Source organism: Talaromyces marneffei, chromosome 1 (genome assembly GCF_009556855.1).
Source record: "Talaromyces marneffei chromosome 1, complete sequence".
Classification (NCBI taxonomy): domain Eukaryota; kingdom Fungi; phylum Ascomycota; class Eurotiomycetes; order Eurotiales; family Trichocomaceae; genus Talaromyces; species Talaromyces marneffei.
In genome coordinates this window covers 1,695,558-1,715,132 of record NC_072348.1, presented here as the reverse complement: position 1 = coordinate 1,715,132, position 19,575 = coordinate 1,695,558, and the positions used below count along the sequence as shown (strand labels likewise).

The following is a 19,575-nucleotide window of genomic DNA, read 5'->3' as shown; positions in this document are numbered from 1 at the left end:
CTACAACAACGCCTAGCAAGCCAGCTACGTATCCAACGCAGTTCAATGATGCTTTTCACGATGAGAATTCGAAATATAACTAGTTATAGGAAGTTACAGAAAGCCGTCTCGAAAGAACAATCCAATCTAAGCGACCCCGGACTTTTTATTCTGGACTTACGGAGTACCAAGAAAGCAACCAGAATAAAGTAGAGCTAGGCCAATGATCCTCAAAGGGCACGTACTCCTAGGATCTCACCTGATCTCACCGGCTCCTTGTGCTACTCCATTCAGAGTATATCGTAACAACATCACCCTCCTATCCTAACCTATTCCGGCGAAATATCAAGATCTTGGGAGGTTCGACCAAGGATGTGACCCAGATCCTCGGAAACAGCCATCCGCGCATCGTTATTCGTTCTCTATTTCGGCCGACCGGGCCGGACTCTTTGTTTACCGTTCATTTCTCATGGCACGAAGAATGGTACAGATTTGTATGTCAATCTTTGATCGGTGGACGGATGCCGAATGCGTGGTTGCTGGATGAGATCTACGGAGTAGGCGTGTCATCGTATGGGTCCGGGGTAGGATGGGCGGATCTAAGTTTGGTTACCAGCCAGATCATGTGGTACATCCATCGCTTAAAATGTGCGAGATATCTCCGTAACTCGGTGAGCCTTCATCCTACAATAATACTCCATAGAAGGAAGACCTTGCCACCCTTTCGGATTTTACCGTCGAGGAAGATGGTAACCATTCAAACAGTTCAAGTTCGCGCCAACCGTATCAATTGCGTTGACGGGAGAGTCTGCATTAACTCTACTGGCCGTTCATCTGTTCTCAGCAGACAGACAGACAAACAGCATAATCTCCTATATCGTGTATAAATAAACAATCCACAAAAATAGACAAAGACTGTCAAAGCGAAGCGCTACGTATCGTGTACCTCGATCGGAAACAAGGATGCGAAATTCTACGCATGTGCGTTCGTTGTGTGTGTATATATATATATCATATGTATAGGGTATCTGCGCATATAAACAGAACAGGCAGTGGCAGACTACATGCTCAATAAACTCATTTGCCTCCTCATCGGACTGCCCGATCCATTGCCATATGTATCTCCATCTTCACTCGCGCCAACGCCGCTATCAGTGCCCGCTGTGGCGTTGTCAAAGTCAATGTCAAAATCGACATTCTCTTCGTCCAGTCCATTCTCCGCATTTTCGCCAACATCGCCGTTCCAGCCTTTCTGAACCGCTCCGCGGACATTCCATCTGAGAGCGCGACGGACGCTTTCAAACCATTCACCGCCACCAGAGACAACGGTCGGAAAGGGGTATTGACTCGCCTCGACGGTGACATAGTCGCCTTGTCGCAATTCAATGCGGCCTTTACCATCGAAAGAGCAGTACGCGGTAGACCGAGAGAGATTGGGCACCGCAATACGTAGAAGCATAGTGTCGGAGAGGACCATAGGCCTGAATGAAAGAGTATGAGGGCAAATAGGAGTCAACAAGATGCCGGGAATAGATGGGTGAATCAATGAGCCACCAGCGGAAAGTGAATAAGCAGTAGAGCCTTATGCATGTTAGTATGTTCCATCAATATGACACAGTTGATGGCGGCTTACCTGTTGGAGTGGAAAAGATACAGCCATCCGCTTGAACTACCGTCAAAAGTTCATTGTCTCCATATAGCTCAAGATTCGACACATAAGGCGATGGCCCACGGTCAATAACCAACTCATTCAATACTTCGAATTGCTCCCCTTCCTCCACATCTCCGGGTGCCGCGCCTTTGCTTCGATCTGCCCGGTAGACAGTACATGTGAATCGCATACGCAGATTGACGCGCATTCCGCCATCGCCCATGACTTGATTCAAATGTTCCTTATACTTATCAAATTCGAAATTGGTCAGGAAGCCCAAGCTTCCCAACGAGAAAGATAGAATTGGCGGCACAATGCGCTGGAACAGCCATGAAGTGAACAGAACCGTACCATCACCGCCCAACGTGAGAACCAAGTCAAACTTCTCCGGTGACGTCCAGCACAAATCAGGAGTCCAGTACTTTAACATCGACTCGAAGCGAGGATCCTTGGCCATCAGCCCTGGAGCATCAAACCGTTTGGAACTGTGCAATTTTGAGTCCACATACACAGTGATGCCTACATCCTTTCCGTACCGTGGGGTACTGAGAAGCCATTCGGCTAGTTCGCGGGTCAAATAGACAAGACGATTATCCCGCGCTTTGGTGACTATCATCACAGTCTTGACAGCGCGCTTTATCGGCCGCCGTTGCAGTTGTTTTGAAACTTCTCTGACTCCGGTTGCCGTCTGTACAAGACGTGAATGCGACAGCCATTCATCGTCTGCTATCTCTTCAAGTACTTTCTGGATGTTGACTGCATCGTCAAATCGTTGATGGAAGAAACACGGGGATTGAAGTGCAAGCCGGGCCGTCGCCGAGGACTTGTCTGAGTAACCAGTATGCTGTGCTTGTAGGGTAGACAGTACCGCCGACAATTTTTGAGAATTGGATGTGCTGTCTTTCTCTTCCTGTTCTGTCTCTTCCGCGTTAGGCATGGTTGATCCATTCAAAACTCCGTTCAGCGACGAAGCCAACGTAAACGATGGCGCATTGCCATTCAAAGGTGGTCTCGATGCTAGCGCCTTCATGATGGTCTGCCGCGGTATCGTATCCAAGGACAAATTTCCCTGTCGGTGTGTGTGGAATGATCGTAAAGGAAGAAACGGTGTTGTTGGCGCTGAAGTTACCAATTTGTCTGTTGCTGCTGGTGCTAAATGCTGCGCTTCCGCCTGTTGGTGAACAGGAACAGTCTCCGCGGACTGAGACTCAACCACTGGTGCTTCTCTCACATGAATTTCTTGGTCTGTTGTAGATGGGTCCGCCGTGCGGGCATAATCTCGAAGCAGTAATCCGCCCACAGCGCTCACAGACGTTGAAGAGGAGATAGAAGAGCCGTGTGATTGCAAGATGGAGAGCGGAAGCCGGCTGTGGGGTGATTCTGGAGGTGAAGAAGCAACGTCGCAGCCGGTGTTTGACGGAGATAGTATGGGATGTGTGAAGGTTGCAGGCATCTCGGTTGGTGCGGGCATAGGAGCCCTTATACCGGCATTGACGGAGGGCTCGTCTGGGGCTGGTTGTGGCATCGGATTTATTGTAAGGGCGACCTGACGATTCGCCGGACAGCTAGGTCGGAATGTTATTTTTGGGTAGTGTGCCCACGCGCGCAATGATCACTAATCCCGCTGGAGTTGATGACTCGACAACCGTCCAGCGGTCTAGTCGATTAGTAGTTAATACGTGCTGCACGCAGTTGCACGCCAATTAAGACTGCTGACGGGGCCCGGCGCACAGTAAGCAAGCCGTTGTGCGATGCGACGGCGAATTGCGAGATGTCGATCCGTTGAAAAGACGAAGGAGTGTCAATGTATATAAGCAGAGTGCATTTTCAACGGCCAATGGAATGAACAAGGAGCAATGAAGGATATACGCGACTGAAGTGCCACGCAAGCACGGAGTGATAAGTTGCCAGAGGAAAAGGTGGGACGTGGGGCAGGATGGAGCAATATCCGGTCCGGATGATAATTAAGGCTCCGTGGGCTTATCTAGGAAATCCCACAGTGCGCACAGCAGGCTCGTGATAGTAATTAATCAATAAAAAAAAGTCAAAATCAAGAAGGAGCACGAGACGGCATTATATGGCGCTCTTACGACTCAGAAATGACTTTGACTATTGGTGACTGAAGCTGACGCGGGTTTTGATACACCACGTCGGGTATTGCCAGTACAGTCTTACTTAGTAAATTACAATATATGGCAAGTGGAGAGACGCATTCGGACAGAAGAAACGCCAACAATCATCTCGACCAGACTGGTCGCAAAATCTCAAACACAAGGAGCTTGTTTTGCGATAACTAGTTATATCTCGATGCTGACTAAGATGGCTGGTGAAGGACTAGCTCGTCACTTGGTGACACGCTTTCCGGTTTCAGATTGCTTCATTTCGAGTGCTAGCTAGTTTTCTTCTCTGAGTCTCATCTCTAGCTAGCTATCGTTTATGGCTGGTAGCATTATATCAGACCAACAAGTCAAACCCGCTAAATCTGAGAACGTCGCTTGAGCTTCAGACATGTTTAACAGTCAGCCACTTGCTTGAAAAGCGCCCCGTCCGACTTTTCAAACATAGTCACTATTTAGTCTCCATCGCAATCCTACGGTATGGATGCTCTCCATAGGAGCTCTAGATAAGACCTAAAGGTCAGTCGCGAAACCTAGGACCGACCTACACGGCTCGGCCCAGCACCTCCTGAAGCTCGGCCAACAGTGTCACTCCGTGTCGGACCCTCAGAGGCGAGTATCACAACGACTTCTAGCTTAGGTTGCTCAATTAATCTTCCGCATGAGCATCTATCGTCGTGAGGCTTGAATGCTTAGCACCAACATCGAAGTAATCCCTGACAAAAGACCCTTGGTCCTTGATAATCTGGTAGAAAGCCGCCCTGACAGCGGTACAAACTTTCAAGCCGCAGTGTCGGACCATGAGTAATCCGAGGCGATCTTGTGTTCAACTGTTTCCCTGACAAAGTTTTCTAGTGTATGTTTCGCGTCCATTGAGATATCACCGTCTTGACCCGTGACTTTCGACTGCCGACAAGTTGCAAGGGCTTGCTCATAAACCCGATCCCAAGTATCAAAGTCGAAAGATCCTTCGCTTTCGCTTAGAAGGAGGTGGCCTTTTGACGAGAATGCGAGGACATGCTGTGAATTTGCTTTTGCGCAGTCATCAAGAGAGGGTTCGCGAATGATTTTATTTGACGAATCGACGGCCAAGATCGTGGCTGTATATGTCATTGACAATGGTATGGCGGCGGAGAGCAGAGCAAGAAGAGCGGCGTGAAGGAGCGCAGGTAGTGTGGGCAAGTACTAACCGGGAAAACATACCATTAGTGTCAGAGTTACAAAAACGTCGATGCAACAAGAGACAGCTTACCGAGTCTCCTCTCTCTATTTTTCCATCACTGGAACTACCTTGAATAAGGAGAGTAATAACGATGCCCCGCCTTGCAAAGCCCTTTTCTCTTCCGAGTATGACTTTGCCTAGTAAAGTTTTCAATATATTTTCCACATATCTTTCCCCAACGGCACTCTGGGCGGTGGCAGGCTTCACTAGCACCTCAATTGTTGCCTCTTCGGGTTTCTGTGCATCGCGACGAGCAGGAAGCTCGATTGGGCCGTTCACAGACCCTAGGATTTGGAAACCGGTAGCTGGACAGGTGTAGATGGCGGAACCGTCTGAACGACCCAGAGGCGATATGGTAGCAGTAGGTTCGATCATGATACCGTAAACTGAAACTGGTATACGTAGACAAATTTGCTGGATGGAGTGGAACGAGAAAGTGTCAGGCTATCTTGGTTCGTCAAAATTTCTAGAAACAATTTGTAGCTTACGGTTCAGTACCGTACCTAGTCGGAACAATGATGGGCCGATAGGCTCCGCATATATAGAAACAACCACCGCATCACCAATCTATGTATGTGTTGGATGTTCAATTAAAATCACATATTTGAGTCGTCTTGGCGGCCACGTCAGGAATCGAGAGGAAGGTGGATGGACGGTTTGGAGAAACAAGAAATGGCGGAGATGTTCACTTCTGTATGCGTCATTCTGTAGTTATACAACTACTACCGTCAACTGGTACTGCACCGGTACACACTAGCAAAGCCGAATGCTCCTATAGGACAGTAGAAATTGACAGCAACTGTCTGCTATAGACGGAGTCTTGTTCCACCTGATGTCGCCATACAAATGACGATCCCGCCAAAAAGAAACAGTTGCCTGTCCGGGATGCTTGACGTCATTTCCTGACAGTGTACAACGACGACGTCGCTGCCTTCCGAGTCATGCTTGCTCCTCCTTCCCGATGCTCTCACAGGATCTCACTGGCCGAACCAGCCCTTTCAATCTTTATATCTGGTCCGGGTTATCAATGAGGATCGTGCGCCTTGAAGACAACTTCTCGGTTTCCTCCTTTGCAAATTCGACATCTCTTTTATCTTTCAAGAGTGTCGGTTATTTCTATAATCCATTGCAAGCGTTGTATAGTCGCCGGAAGTGGGAGCCGTACTAAAAGAAACCTCAAATTCAGGGTAGTCAGGGCAGCTAGAGAGTGCCATTTCTCTATCGTGGGGCTTCGCCTTGACTTAGGACATATTCAACATGGCTGTGATATGGGGCTTGGACCTGCATGCAATGCAGTGGTCCAAATTCAAGTCGTCGTACATGTTTACTCGGGTATACCATTTGCGAAGAGTCAAGATGATTGTCTACCAACTCGCCATGATCCTCTGCGTTTGCTCCGAGTCAGTGGGCACAGCAGCCTTGTCGGGTTAGACCTCCTATCCATGTTTTGCATTCCGAATATACTAACACTCTTGATATAACAGATTACGTCGACCAGCAATCCTTCATCGAGAAACAGAACCACTTGGCCACAGTATATAACAATGATTTTGTCGGGATCGCTTCGTATAACATCTTCGTGGGAATTGCTGTTGCCACAATCCTTGGAGCTGCGTTTTTCTTCGATTTATTCTGGCCGGAACGTCATGAAACTCGCTCGGTTCACCTTGCTTGGAAGATATGTACGGCGGTTATCACCGTCATGTGTTCTGCAGATGCTATTGCGATGACAGTATGTATTCAACACCCTGCAGACCAAAGAGATTACATGCTCACACATTATGTTATAGGTTATTGTCGCCACCAGACACGCATACATCTCCGGCGTTGATGCAAACGAGGCAACTCGATTGCTTGAGGCATCAATCAAGAACCCGAACCTTTGTAAGTTGGTTCCCTAGGGCATAATCCAGAACGAGACTGATTGGAGATCTTTCAAGACTACCGACACAATCCAAAATGTCTTGCATCTGTGATCCTCCTCTGGCCGGGCATGGTCGCCACCATTGGTAGCTGTTATCTCTTGATTGCATCACAAAATCACGACGACAAGCATGGGCCATTTTCTCGTCATGGCCAGGAAGAGCAAGATGCAGTGCGACGAGCCAAGGCAGAGACTCAACCAAATGGAGAGATAGATAATGAAAAAACCATTGTCTGATCCAACTTACCTCAAGACACGATCTTGGAAGGAAAACCGTTTTCTTGCAGTTCATACACCTGATACCCTATGTTATACTTGGCATGTTTGGTGCATTGGGTTGTTTGCTTTCTTGCGACTAATGATGTCACGATTTTCTTTTTTAGAATGGCTTCTGGTTTGATACACCCGGTTCCTTATAAAGACAATGGCTTAACATAATTATGTATTGATATCTATAGAAAGATCTGAATCTATTAACTATGCATTGATCGTGAACATCTATCAAAATCACCTATATACCACGAATCTGCTTCGCTTTTTCCGCAGTAATCGAGGAAGACACCCATCTAACCAGCCTCGCAATAGTGGTACTCGTCGCCTCATTCCTCGGAATATCATGGCCGCCCTCATGCTCAAAGATCCTGGCAATATCTGGATGACTGATAGCATGCAACTGATGACCAGCCAAATTCCTGGGGTCTTTACGACCCACAACATGCACCGTGGGGATCTTGATCTGATACGGTCCCTTCACCATATCTACTAATTCTTTGACTGAGTAGTCGGTAATATCGTTAACATCATTTGACCAGCGATCTGAGCCTTGCGCCAAAATCGCGGCCGTATCAGCTCGACGTGCCAGAGCCCGGCGCGACGCAGCATCGACTTCCCACAACTCCGAATTGATGGTAAATCCAAACTCAGACTCCAACTGTTTGAGCGACGGACCACCACAAATAAAAATCGCAAATTTAAATGGTGGCGGGTCCTGCGGTGTATCCTTATAATGCTCTAATAACAGACTGGAGCCTAACGTGCAGCCCTGCGAAAACATAATCACCCCATCGAAAGGACCGTTTTGTTTAAGGTAGAGTTTGAGTCGTTCGCGGGCCTTTGCCATGTCTTCCAGGCTTGGGTCGGCGGGCCACCATGAGTAATAGGGAGGGTTGTAGAAGAGTTCTATGCCGGCTGCTGGGCTGGAGTCAAGGAAGCCGTTGGCGAAGTCGAAGTCGAATGTGTCACCATCGCCAATTTGGTCGTATTGTTGTTCGAGGTAGCGGCGAAAGGATGCTGTGTTTGCATAGTTAGTTGTGATTGTACTGACAGTGATCGTGGATTGCGTTGGAGTAATCACAGGTTTGCGATGAGAAGATGGCTCCGCTCGTTCCGTAGCCATGAAGACCGAGGATGCGGATTTTCTTCCCCATCTTGTTATTGTTTTCTTATCCAAGTAGCCTCCCTCTTTGGTAGATGGATTCAGACTGTGAACAAAGAGGCACGAAATGATGTTGAAAGTAAAATCATGACACGTGAGGCTTATACGGTCGAAGATTAAATCAAAATTATCAGCTCTTGTCTAAATGGGTTAAACTTCTGCATAAGACCCCTCCATATCTCGCAGCAAGGAAATGGGGGCGGTATCATAACGCCGAGAACGGGCTCCGAGTGGTGTTTTTGAACATGTCAGCTCGCTGTCCGCTCCGATTCGATTAAATTCTTCCAAGAGATTGCAATACTAACTACAAACTATAGGTAGGGGTATCTTGACAAAAGCCCGCTGTTACACCCGGGCGGTTGTTACGGGGCAAAGCCTCGGAATACTTGACTCGATCTACTCTGTGGTAGGGTGCGGTTTGGATTAACCCGTCCGATTGCAATGCTTGCTGACAGAGTTATTTGATGATATGATCTAATATAGGTATGAACTAAGCTAGTTAGTTATAATATTTCTCAATATCCTGTATACATCGCACGGTTCGATTTCGTTACACCAATAATCCTTGAAACGACCTGCTAGCCCTAAACCCTAAGCCTCGTCAACATTGAGAACGTCTGATTCTTTCACCACGTCCTAATTTTGATGATTTATTCATGTAGATAACGCTAGCTACCATCATTCAAAGAGCATACATTCCGAAGATGAAAAAGCCATCCAAAGCGATGCTAGAATTGTGAGTAGGGTTGCCTCGAGACTTGACACAAACCTTCTCAAACGGAATGCGGCGCAATTGTTTGCACCTTCCTTCCAACAAGAATCAACAACAGACAAGGCCTCTTCTTCATCTTACAGTTTGTCCTAGAGATTCAAGATGACGATGAACATTGACAGTGAAGGGCATTTTCTCTTGTGGCCATTGAACGTCCTACAAACATTCCAGACCATGAACTCCACGTACCCTATCAGCTTATCAGCAATGTCCGCATTCAGGAATCCGATGACTCCTTCGTCTTTCGACATTCCAACCTTCCCATGAAGAGGGCCAATCTGCAGCGGCTCGTCGACCGTGGCATATCTGCTCCAATCTCTTTGGCCATGTTACCCCTCTGTATACGTCACTCATTCCCTCCAGCCTGTGTGAAACTGGCGGCCCTTGTTTTATCAAGATGGGTGGTGTAGTTGAAGGAACTTCTATCGCTGAAAGATATCCAGAGTACTGCTGCAGAGATGAGGTCCACCTCCCAAGTCCTGTGTGGCATACCATTTGTCGACGTCTTGACATAAATTAAGAGTGAAAAGGAGGCCAACCACACCTCCTTCGCCTTGCAGAGCAAAACTTGACGGTACGCAGCACTTGGGAGCAATGTTCCATTATTTTCACTCAACGTTCGAATGACAAGCTCCCCCTCCGGCTCAAAAGCATACAAACGGATAGATCGAAGTAACGATGGACGGAACAGGCTCAGCCACGGCGAATATGACCACAAAAACCGGTCATCAAGGAGCCCATGAACCCTCTCCAGTAGGTATGATCCTCGTCTATGTGCCTATAATGGCCTTAGTCGGCTGTGCTTCAATAGCCTTCCTATATCGAATTTGGTCGGATTTTATAAACAATCAACGTCTGAAATTTGCAATTCGTCATGACTGCAAAATCTCCTTTCATCGTCCAAACCGCCCCAAAGCATGGCTCAATCGACACCTGCTTTATGCACCTCTATTTGAACGAAGACACAATCGCGAATTCCGGATATGTCGAGGTCATATCAATATGGGAAATATCCCAACAAGACTTGAAACATTGCTGATAATATGTTACATTGCCTTGAATGTCTTGATTTGTGTGGCTGTCGTTGACTGGTCCCAGTCCATCAGTCAGTCGCTGCGTTGCTTGATAGGAACAACAGGAACCCTCGCGATTGTCAATCTAGTTCCATTGGTCATAACCGCTGGCCGAAACAACCCGTTGATTTTGGTGCTAAGGGTGCCTTTTGATGCCTTCAACCTTGTCCATCGCTGGCTGGGTCGGATCGTTGTGGCGGAAGCTGTCGCTCATACTATGGCAGTGCTTGTTCGTGTTGGTATGTCGAGTAAGTTGGATTTATGTCGAGTTTAATGATGGTATTACGAGGAATGTTGTCTGATTATTTAATCTTCAGGGGGATGGGACACAATCCCAGATCATCTGTTCCATAATCCGATATTTACATATGGTTTCGTGGTATGTATGGCCGTCATGATTAGACAAAGCTAGAACCATAGCTTCATACTGACATGACCAAGGCAATTATAGCTTTTGTTGTTATCCTTTTTCAATCGCTGTCTCCTTTCCGCCACGCTTTCTACGAGTTCTTCCTCCACTTCCACATCATTCTGGTTACGGCATCATTTGTTGCGTTGTGGTATCATTTACACAAATTCGTGCAGAAATGGATCTTCCTTGGAGCTATAATAACTTGGGCTATGGATGTAAGCAGTCAATTCATTACAAAACTTACTATAAGCCCGGCTCACAAGTTTGGCAGAGACTACTACGACTGGCTATCGTCGCGTGGCGAAACTGCGGCAAGAGCTTGACTTCAGCTACTATCCAACTTCTTCCAGGCGATGTTGCACGAGTTGATGTGACCGTAATTCGCCCATGGAAGTTTGAAGCCGGCCAATACATGTATCTGTACATACCTTCCCTGGGATTATGGACATCTCATCCATTCTCCGCCGCCTGGGAATCGGCCGACAAGCCACATGGCTCATTCTCGGCAATGGACTCAGAAAGAAGCAGCAATAGCTCGTCTAGAAGTATTTTGAGTGATACTGCTCGAGATACGCAACGTACAGTGTCTTTTCTGATCCGGAAAAGGGATGGCTTTACCAAAAAGATGTTGAAATCAGTCGGGTTAAAAGTTGGTCTTCAACGTCGCGTTTTGGTTTTGGCTGAGGGTCCTTTTGGTACGTTCTATTTAAACCATATGCATGTCAATGTCAATGCTGATGAGAATAAGGCGCTATACACTCGTTTGGTTCGTATGGTTCTACCGTTCTGATAGCAGGAGGCATCGGGATAACACATTCCATCTCATACCTTCGAGAACTGGTTGATGAGTTTGCAAAAGGCTCTGTAGCCACTCGGCGAATCACACTATTGTGGGTGGTACGCAGCATTGGTAAGCCTAGCTCCTAGTTCCAAGGATTGACATGGCTAGTTAACAGAGATAGACCACCTTCAATGGGTTCAGCCCTGGATGACTTCTATTCTAAATCACCCCGTCGTTCAAGGCTCAGTTGCATTCTCAAACGCATCGACAACCCTAGACTCTCGGAGCCCCTATTCTATTTACAATGACACATGTTTTGAGCGCACGCTCTCCCTTTCAGTCAACGTACATTTGACGACATACTACAGCAGCAGCAACACTGATACCTTCAACATCGACCCATTACCAGCTAGATATTCCTCCCTCATTTGCAACCAGGAGAAACGAAGCAACCCTTACAACGACGAAATCACCCCTGTGACACCAGCACATACAAAAACTTTTCCAAAGGATTCTCCCTCTTTCTCCCGTCCATATCCTTATCCTCACCCTCATCTCACCGAACTATCATCGCCGACCGGGTCCTCATCTTCCTCCACACTCAACAAAACCATAGACCAAGATTACTACCAGCATGATGACGAGAAAACTCACATACTAACCCCAAGCCTAAGCAACGTTGCCACCAAGATAACCACAACCACAAATACAAATACAAACACGAGCACACGGAACCAACTCTTCCAAGACTGGACTCAACTCAGCACCCCAACAGCGCCGGTAACAATAAACCTTGGCAAGCCATTCTTCCGTCAAGTACTGGAACGCGAAATGGCACAACAGATCGGTGCCATGGCCGTTAGTGTCTGTGGACCGGGTGGAATGGGTGATGAAGTTCGCAAGGCTGTTAGGGAAGTGCAGGGTAAAAAGACGGTGGAGTTTTTTGAGGAGAGTTTTTCATGGTAACATTAAAAAGGGATAGGATTATGCTTCTAGCCTTTCAAATATTGTGGTTTGCAAATTCAATTTTTGCGTCCACCCTATACATAACTTGTATCATTTGCGTTTGTCATTCTTGCTTTGAGAATGGATATCAACTTGAACAGATCGATTACCCCAATACTATGGACCCCTGGAGGGAGGATAATGCTTAGCCTAGATTGAAAGAGTACATGTGATATTAAATATCTACTACGAGAGTAGTTCCCCTTTACCTAGATGCTTAATGTTTTCAGGTTGATTTAGAATAGTTATACATATCCAGTCCCCTTGCCCTAAACGCCGAATATAAATACCGCACAAAACACCACCCATGATAGAATAACTGATGCATGGTCACAACATTATTATTATAATCTCATCGGGAATCACTCGCATACCCCGTATCATTACTCTCCAGACTTTTCCGTCTACTATCCTCCTCCTGCTCGTGCACCACCCCCTTTCTCTTCTCGCTAATGGATACCCTTTTCGTTCGTCCGTGTTTCTGCTTCTGATCCTCCTTATGAATCAGTCTGCGAATACTCGACTGCAACGTCTTTGAATCCTGCGCAATCAAATCAATGCCCACATTTTTACAGATTGAGACGCATTCCGCTTCGACCGTGTCGATCATGCTGCCCGTCAGACCGTAAAAGGCGGGGTTGTATGCGTTGCGGGCCCAGTAGACGAGGTCGTTCGCGATACGGTTGTATTGGGGTGTTGGTTCGGAGGCGCTGTTTGATCGGGCGCGTTTGTGTGTCGGAGAAGACGAAGAGTCGGATTTGATTAGTGGAGATGGTGCTGATGGTGCTGATGGTGCGGATTTGGTGGTAGAGATTGAAAAGTCCGATGATGTCGCTGATGAGGATGAGGATGCGGAGGATGACGATAATAGATCGCCATAGGCTACGACGGTGTGGAGGAGATGATATACCGCCGCGAAACTGATTAGTGTTAATTCGATTGGGTCGAGAGGAATCTCGTTGAGCCAGTTGATGGCCTTCCGGATAGTCAAATGCGATGGGAAAGAAGTGTCGTTGGTCGTTCTTGCTTTGATGATGGCCACTATCATGGCACATCGGACAGAGATGGCGAGCTCGTTTCGTACGGACATCGGTATAGACGAGTCGAGGAAATTTGACACCCCTTGAGATTGTGGGTGATTATTCTTCGATGGTAAGGCGTTGAGAACTGTTTTGATATCATAAAGCCTACTCTGTTCAAACAGCACTGCACGCATAGCTGCTGCTCTGGTGTGGGCAGCAGATAGACGTGGCGCAACTTGTAAAGCAATGTTGATTTGTTTTTCAAGTTCCTTTCTTCCACAGGTTCCGCCGGCTGCTATGTCGAATGAATTCAACAAAGCCTTCTGCAGCAAATGACTGGACCACCAGGCGGCGATGCTATCGGCAAAGGTTTGAACTGCTGGATCCTCTGCCACAACGTCTAGCAATGCTTCATCCTCATCGAGGCCTTCTTGGGTAGGTCGACTCCAAGTTAGATTCACAGCTCGCTGGACGATGGTGTCAAGTAGAACATCATTGCACTCGATTTCGAGTAACGCCGACAAATGGCTTGGCAGAGCATCTGGATGGTCCTTTGGTAGGGATCGATTCAAATCCCGCGCCAGGTTCCACTGGTAAGTTGCCAGCACACGTGCGACACTGTTCGCAAGTATGGAGATAAAGGAACCTCGTTCGCCAACTCGCCAAAGCAATATACGACAATGGAATGCTTTCATCATTATCCTTCCAGGACTGCGGGGTAGAGTGCCAGATGCAAAAATGGTGAGGACAAGGCGTGATTTGCTGACTTCGGTATCACCGCCGGCTAATTGAGCATCGATCGCAATATCCCAGGTCTTGATTCGGCCCTTCTCGTCCTCTTCTGTGATGCCTGTAATCCAGGAATACACGCTCCGACCAATTAGGCAACAGATGCTGTATTCAACCCATCTGGAAGTAACGGCAAACCACTCCAAGAAAAATCTGTGTTGTGGTACGCCGAGTCTCTGCATGCTGGTTAACCAAGCCTGCCTCTTAATTTCTGCTGGTGTCATCCTGATTCCAGCCGCCGAAGCACCCTTCGGTGAGTCATTCTCAGATTTTGGACGGGCGTAAAACAAGTAGAGAAAGACGAAAAAGGCACTTCCAACGACAAGGCTGCCGGTAAGAAGCAGACTCGATATGGCTTTGAACTGCCATGCACTCCATGGATCCAGATTCTGAGTCCAGACCGGCAATGTTGTCTGTACTGATGTAAAGGTGGTAGTCAAGAAATTATTAAGCATGTTAACTGGGACCGCCAGCAGTCCCTTTTCATCGGATTCTTTCTCCGTTGGTATGTTCTGTAGAACCATTAAACCTGCAATAGTACCCAGGAAGAGTTTACTTCCAGGCGTCATGCCTCTGCGGGCCTGTCCGGCCGGTTGCTGAGGTTTTGGCTCGTCCTTGATATAAGATTCGGCAAAAATGCCTTGTGTGGGTGCCATAGCTCGCATTTTCTTGATGTAATCTGGAACTTTGATCATCCCTTCGGGAGGATTAGTCGACGTTGACGCCGTTCGATAATTCGGAGATTCATCTGCATGAGAGAAAACACTTGGTGGCGACTCAAGGCTATCAATAGTTCCCGAATAACTGTCCGGTGATGATGCGGATCCAACAGATGTTGATGCTGATTGTTCGATAATCACGGCCTTGTCAAGCTGACGTAGCCTTGTTTTCAAAGCTTTGTTCTCCTCTTCAAGTCGACTGTTGCGCAACTCCAGATGGCGAATGTACTCGGTTGCCTTGGACAGAATAGACGCTTTGTTGAGCTTGTTCCCAGTTGAAAAGTCGTCGTCATGGATCGAAGCTCCCCCATTGGCGTCTCTGGTCAAACCACGTAGACTTGGTATGCTATCTCTAAGCTCCGTGATCTTTTCATTCAGATTAGCCCGATACCTTTTCTCGATGACGTTGTGTGAGCGTTTCTTTGATGGTTGGAGTTTTGACTCTGGAGGTGAATCATCACCGGCTTCCACGGAGCCATCGTCATCCTCGCTGGAAGTCTTTCGCTTTCGACTTGAATGAACATCTACTTTAGCACCTGCATTATTTCGACGCCGAGCAAAAGACGCTGGACTTTGGCCTTCAGACTGGAGACTGGACGGCTTGGCCACAATCTTTCTTGCATTAGATGTTGGGAATAATGAGTTCGATGCAAGATCAGTCCTGTCAACAGCCGGCACTGCCGATGTATTGAATTTCGGACTCAAATCTGACGACTCGATGTCACTCTTTGATATAGCACCGGGACTTGTGCCATCCCAATCCCATTGCATCCATTGTGACCAGTCCTGGTCGGGCGCGTCGTTGAGATTTTCGGGATGGACACCGGGCCCTACCGATTCTGCCATGGGAGCGGGTTGTAGATAGCGGTTGCCATTGAACTGTGAAGACTGTGTCATGCGTTTTGCGAACAAGGAAATAGTCTAGAGTGGGAGTAATCGGATATCAGGCACAGCCGAGAATCAAAGCAAAAGTAAAGCGGCCACTAGTTGATGATACGGCTCAGAAAAATATATAATGGCCACTTAGTTCAAAGATTGAAAGAGTTTTGTGGAAGGCGTCAAGTTGTTGTTGAGATAGAAATCAAGTCTCTCTCCCTTGGTCTCCAACTTCTGGTAGAAGTTGAAAAAGCAGCCAGTACCTACGTAGTACGTATAGAAAACGAACACGAAAACGCGATTGCCTGGCAGATCCAGGATGATTGGCCAGAAAATACGATGTTTTGTCGCAGTGTGGATTTAGATGGATATTGAACTGCCAGGTCTGGACGCTGTTCAGGAATAACTTGATGCTCTTAGGCTGAAGTCGTATGATCGCGGCTTCTCCGCTATCCGTCCGGGGCTATGGTGGTGTACGGTATTCGCGGTATTTATGATTACGGCTAGTTGTCCAATCAGGAGACGCTTTCCCTCGGCACCGGAGTATCTCCGGCTGGCGGGTTAATTACGTTACAATACGCATACGGGTAAGTATCCTTTACATGTGACATGGAGGTATCGATGTCTTTCATACGAAAACCGTAGTTTTTTGTAGTGATCGACGAACAAAGCTATAGATCAAAAGTGAAATAAAGTACAGAGAAAGTGATTTCGAGAGCGCTGGTGCGCCAAGTTCGATTGAGCAATCCAAATAGATGCCAAGAACTCCGGTTTTGATATTCCAATCGTAACTCATGCTTCGTTAAAAGTGCTTCTCCAGGTTGCACTCCATCACCCTCAAAATTCGTGAACTATGGAGCAATACCCTGTGGCATAGCCGCATATGGCCTGGTATCTGGAGCTTGGTTCCCCCATGACCACATCCCCGAGCCCATTGATGAGTAGTAATCAAGTTGTGAACCCAGTGCGGTTGTTAAATCTGCCGTGTTATCCCATAAATGTATGAATTCCCTGGAAGGCTGTGAATAGCTAGTAAAGCTGCTGGCTGTACCCTCAGCTGTTGTCGGGACTGAAGGTTGGGTTTGCGCCGCCATTGAAGAAGTAGTAGAAGTGGTTGACAAAGATGATTTGCGCGCTAGGTTCCGGCTTTGCTGAGGTAGAACCTTTTCTACAAGATCTAATAGTTGCCGTAAGAAAATATGTGCACGCCGGGCAGTCGTATGGTTTGCGCTCATTTGCGCGATCATCCGCATTCCATCTTCAAGATGTGCTAATGCTTCTTTATCATCCCGGAACTCAGGGTCGACGACGTGAGAAGCAATAATGAGAATAGCATTGAATACTGTTTATCAATATGTTAGTGAGTTCGCTTTATATAGATGGAAAACAATGAAAGTGCTTACAGTAATACAGGTTGAACCAACTTGGTCCGGTAACCGCCTTTGTTGTGTCATGTCGACGGCCAACCAGCTGTATCGTATCCTCTGCACTACGAACGCAGATATGTCTACTATTCTGCATCATATTGGCGCGAAGGCCATCTGACAGAGGAGCAAGTCGCTCACGTCTAGAAAGCAAACCGAGGGATTTTATCACCGAGTGCCGGTGAATCAGAATCCTCGTCATATTGGCTCTCATCGCCATTATCAACTTCTTGTCATCCAGGACCGTCTCGTTCTCATAGATCCTAAAGGCAGAAGGGAGCTGCGCATCCCACGCTTCAAATTGTTCGTCCAATTCCACGATCTTTTCCAGTGGTGGATCCACAAGCGTCAATGCCGATTCCATGATCCGACATAATTTCACACACTGAATTGAGTGAGACATGGTCGATAAGGTGGGGGTAGGAGGATAAAGAAGTTGAGAGGGTTGAATACGGTCATCATCCAGATCCTCCGGGAGTGGAGTTGAAAACGTATTTGACGCAGTCGAAACAGGCCGCCCATATATGGTACTCGCTAACTGATCGGTCATATAGCATGCGTACCACAGACGCTTGCGAACTTCCTTCTGAATGCAATCTAAATTCTCTGGCGGTGGCCGATGAAGTTCTAAGCCTTGAGCAATTCTGATAGCCAAGCCGAGAAGAGTCCAGCTCTCATCGGGGAAATTTGAACTTTGAAGATATCGGGCGCCTAATAACAGTATTTGTACCTTGTCGACGGACCAATCGAACAATATAGTCGGTCCGACAAGAGCCATAGCACGGTCATAGTACTTTCGAGTCTGGATTGTAGAAGTCTCAAAGCCATTCCGCCGGTGTGCTGCCGAAATAGCGCAGATCATGTTTATCATGGCCAGTATAAGTGGATCCTCAAATCGACGGGCACGGTCCATATTCAGAGCTTGCTCAATTCGAGGGAGTATCGAAGGAACGTGGAATATTGGGGTCAAGACATGATGGAAATCGAAATATCGCTGGACCAGCTCGCGTACATCGGGAGGAAGATCATGAAGTTTGGCATCGGGCATTTCGCGAGAGGGATCACGGGGTGACGAGAAGAGTTGAGTTGATGACTGGACTCTGCTAGGGGCATCGGGATTCATGGCATTGAGGATCAACTGAGTGAATGAGATGGCGCCATCTCCGCCCAGGAAAAGCGAAGGAGAGGCTGCTGTGATAGCAGCTGGGCTCCGGTCTGGAGCAAGAGACGGACGCGCAAGCGGTGGTAACGTGATCGGTTGTTGGCTGTTACTAACGGTGGGCGCCGGTAGTAACGGACCGGAAGGATTGTGGTTTGTGGGTTGATAACTTGTTTCATGGTGATTATTATGCAGACTTCTCAGCTGTGCCTCATACTGTTTGACCTTGTCTTCGAGGGAACGAATATAACTGCACGAAGCTAGGTCAGCAATGATAGTTGGACAAGAGCAATAGACTCACTCATATGCGCCGGCATCCTGTCCGGAAGGTTTCTGTAGGTTGTTTCTTGGCACAATGTGCTCGCATTTCGTCTTGCGCAGGCGACAACTCGCACATGCAATAGGGACACGGCGACGTCGTCTGAGAGGCTTTGGAGCCGAGTCTGGTGTTGAAGTTGGACTGACAGCTGGCTTCTCTTGCGAGGAGCCCCGAGATTTCGGGTCCTCCATATGAGTCGATTGGAGGTGGTACAACAAGCGGATTTGGTAAGTGATTGACGATTCTGATAGTCTCACAGTCTGCCAAGGCCGGAGTTGCTGACTCGGTCGGACTTAGGCGGGGAGATAGATCACATTAGCCTGACAAAGAAAGCATGGTCGAGATAATTTGCTCGATTGCAGACGGCTTCAGGGTCGCCTGAATATGGTGGTCTAAACGGGGGAAGTCGGGTTGTTGAAATTAAGTAGAGGTAGAGAATAGCGAAGCATCAACAAGCCAGTCGATGGGTGAGGATGAGTCTATCTGGCGACGAGAAGGAATTGGCCAGATTCCGGGGAGCTGCGGCTTGGCGACTTTTAAGACACAGCCAGCAGCTAGCCTGTCGGGGCTAGTCTACCGCTGCTGCGCCGCACGTGTCTCGCCTTGCATGGGGGTGCCTTGCCTCTGGTGAGCTAGCATACAGTACGTACTCTGTATACATAGTACAATTGATGTACGCACGTATAACCTTACTACGTACTCCGTACTCCGTACAGAGCAAGGGTATACATGTGCCCGCCAAGCATGCTCCCGGGTAAGCTCCATAAGCCAAATAAGTGGCCGGGTTAGCCCTACGTAGAGGCTTATTATTTATATACTAGTTATGAATCAATCCACATGTGTTTGCTTAGTGGTTAGTCAACACTAAGAGACTGGTAGTTATTTGTGGCGGATTG

General features: G+C 47.6%; 7 protein-coding genes across 7 annotated transcripts; 2 read left to right on the top strand and 5 right to left on the bottom strand.

The window, feature by feature from the left end:
* Nucleotides 1-1,039: 1,039 nt before the first annotated feature.
* Nucleotides 1,040-3,155, bottom strand: EYB26_000639 (uncharacterized protein; the record flags this gene model as incomplete). The annotated part of the gene is made up of 2 exons (XM_054259955.1): nucleotides 1,040-1,560; nucleotides 1,613-3,155. The coding sequence occupies 2 exons, from the start codon at nucleotides 3,153-3,155 to the stop codon at nucleotides 1,040-1,042; spliced, it is 2,064 nt and encodes a 687-aa protein (XP_054115930.1).
* A 1,372-nt stretch (nucleotides 3,156-4,527) lies between these two features.
* On the bottom strand, nucleotides 4,528-5,344 carry EYB26_000638 (uncharacterized protein; the record flags this gene model as incomplete). Its single annotated transcript, XM_054259954.1, has 2 exons — nucleotides 4,528-4,932; nucleotides 5,000-5,344. 2 exons carry the CDS (start codon nucleotides 5,342-5,344, stop codon nucleotides 4,528-4,530), a joined length of 750 nt encoding a protein of 249 aa, XP_054115929.1.
* An 882-nt stretch (nucleotides 5,345-6,226) lies between these two features.
* On the top strand, nucleotides 6,227-7,130 carry EYB26_000637 (uncharacterized protein; the record flags this gene model as incomplete). Its single annotated transcript, XM_054259953.1, has 4 exons — nucleotides 6,227-6,395; nucleotides 6,454-6,701; nucleotides 6,760-6,853; nucleotides 6,910-7,130. 4 exons carry the CDS (start codon nucleotides 6,227-6,229, stop codon nucleotides 7,128-7,130), a joined length of 732 nt encoding a protein of 243 aa, XP_054115928.1.
* A 274-nt stretch (nucleotides 7,131-7,404) lies between these two features.
* On the bottom strand, nucleotides 7,405-8,320 carry EYB26_000636 (uncharacterized protein; the record flags this gene model as incomplete). Its single annotated transcript, XM_054259952.1, has 2 exons — nucleotides 7,405-8,183; nucleotides 8,248-8,320. The coding sequence occupies 2 exons, from the start codon at nucleotides 8,318-8,320 to the stop codon at nucleotides 7,405-7,407; spliced, it is 852 nt and encodes a 283-aa protein (XP_054115927.1).
* Nucleotides 8,321-10,102: 1,782 nt separating this feature from the next.
* Nucleotides 10,103-12,332, top strand: EYB26_000635 (uncharacterized protein; the record flags this gene model as incomplete). The annotated part of the gene is made up of 6 exons (XM_054259951.1): nucleotides 10,103-10,421; nucleotides 10,491-10,552; nucleotides 10,615-10,800; nucleotides 10,857-11,280; nucleotides 11,334-11,495; nucleotides 11,548-12,332. The coding sequence occupies 6 exons, from the start codon at nucleotides 10,103-10,105 to the stop codon at nucleotides 12,330-12,332; spliced, it is 1,938 nt and encodes a 645-aa protein (XP_054115926.1).
* A 391-nt stretch (nucleotides 12,333-12,723) lies between these two features.
* On the bottom strand, nucleotides 12,724-15,798 carry EYB26_000634 (uncharacterized protein; the record flags this gene model as incomplete). The annotated part of the gene is made up of 1 exon (XM_054259950.1): nucleotides 12,724-15,798. One exon carries the CDS (start codon nucleotides 15,796-15,798, stop codon nucleotides 12,724-12,726), a length of 3,075 nt encoding a protein of 1,024 aa, XP_054115925.1.
* An 830-nt stretch (nucleotides 15,799-16,628) lies between these two features.
* Nucleotides 16,629-18,870, bottom strand: EYB26_000633 (uncharacterized protein; the record flags this gene model as incomplete). The annotated part of the gene is made up of 3 exons (XM_054259949.1): nucleotides 16,629-17,119; nucleotides 17,181-18,610; nucleotides 18,662-18,870. The coding sequence occupies 3 exons, from the start codon at nucleotides 18,868-18,870 to the stop codon at nucleotides 16,629-16,631; spliced, it is 2,130 nt and encodes a 709-aa protein (XP_054115924.1).
* Between the last annotated feature and the right edge of the window lie 705 nt (nucleotides 18,871-19,575).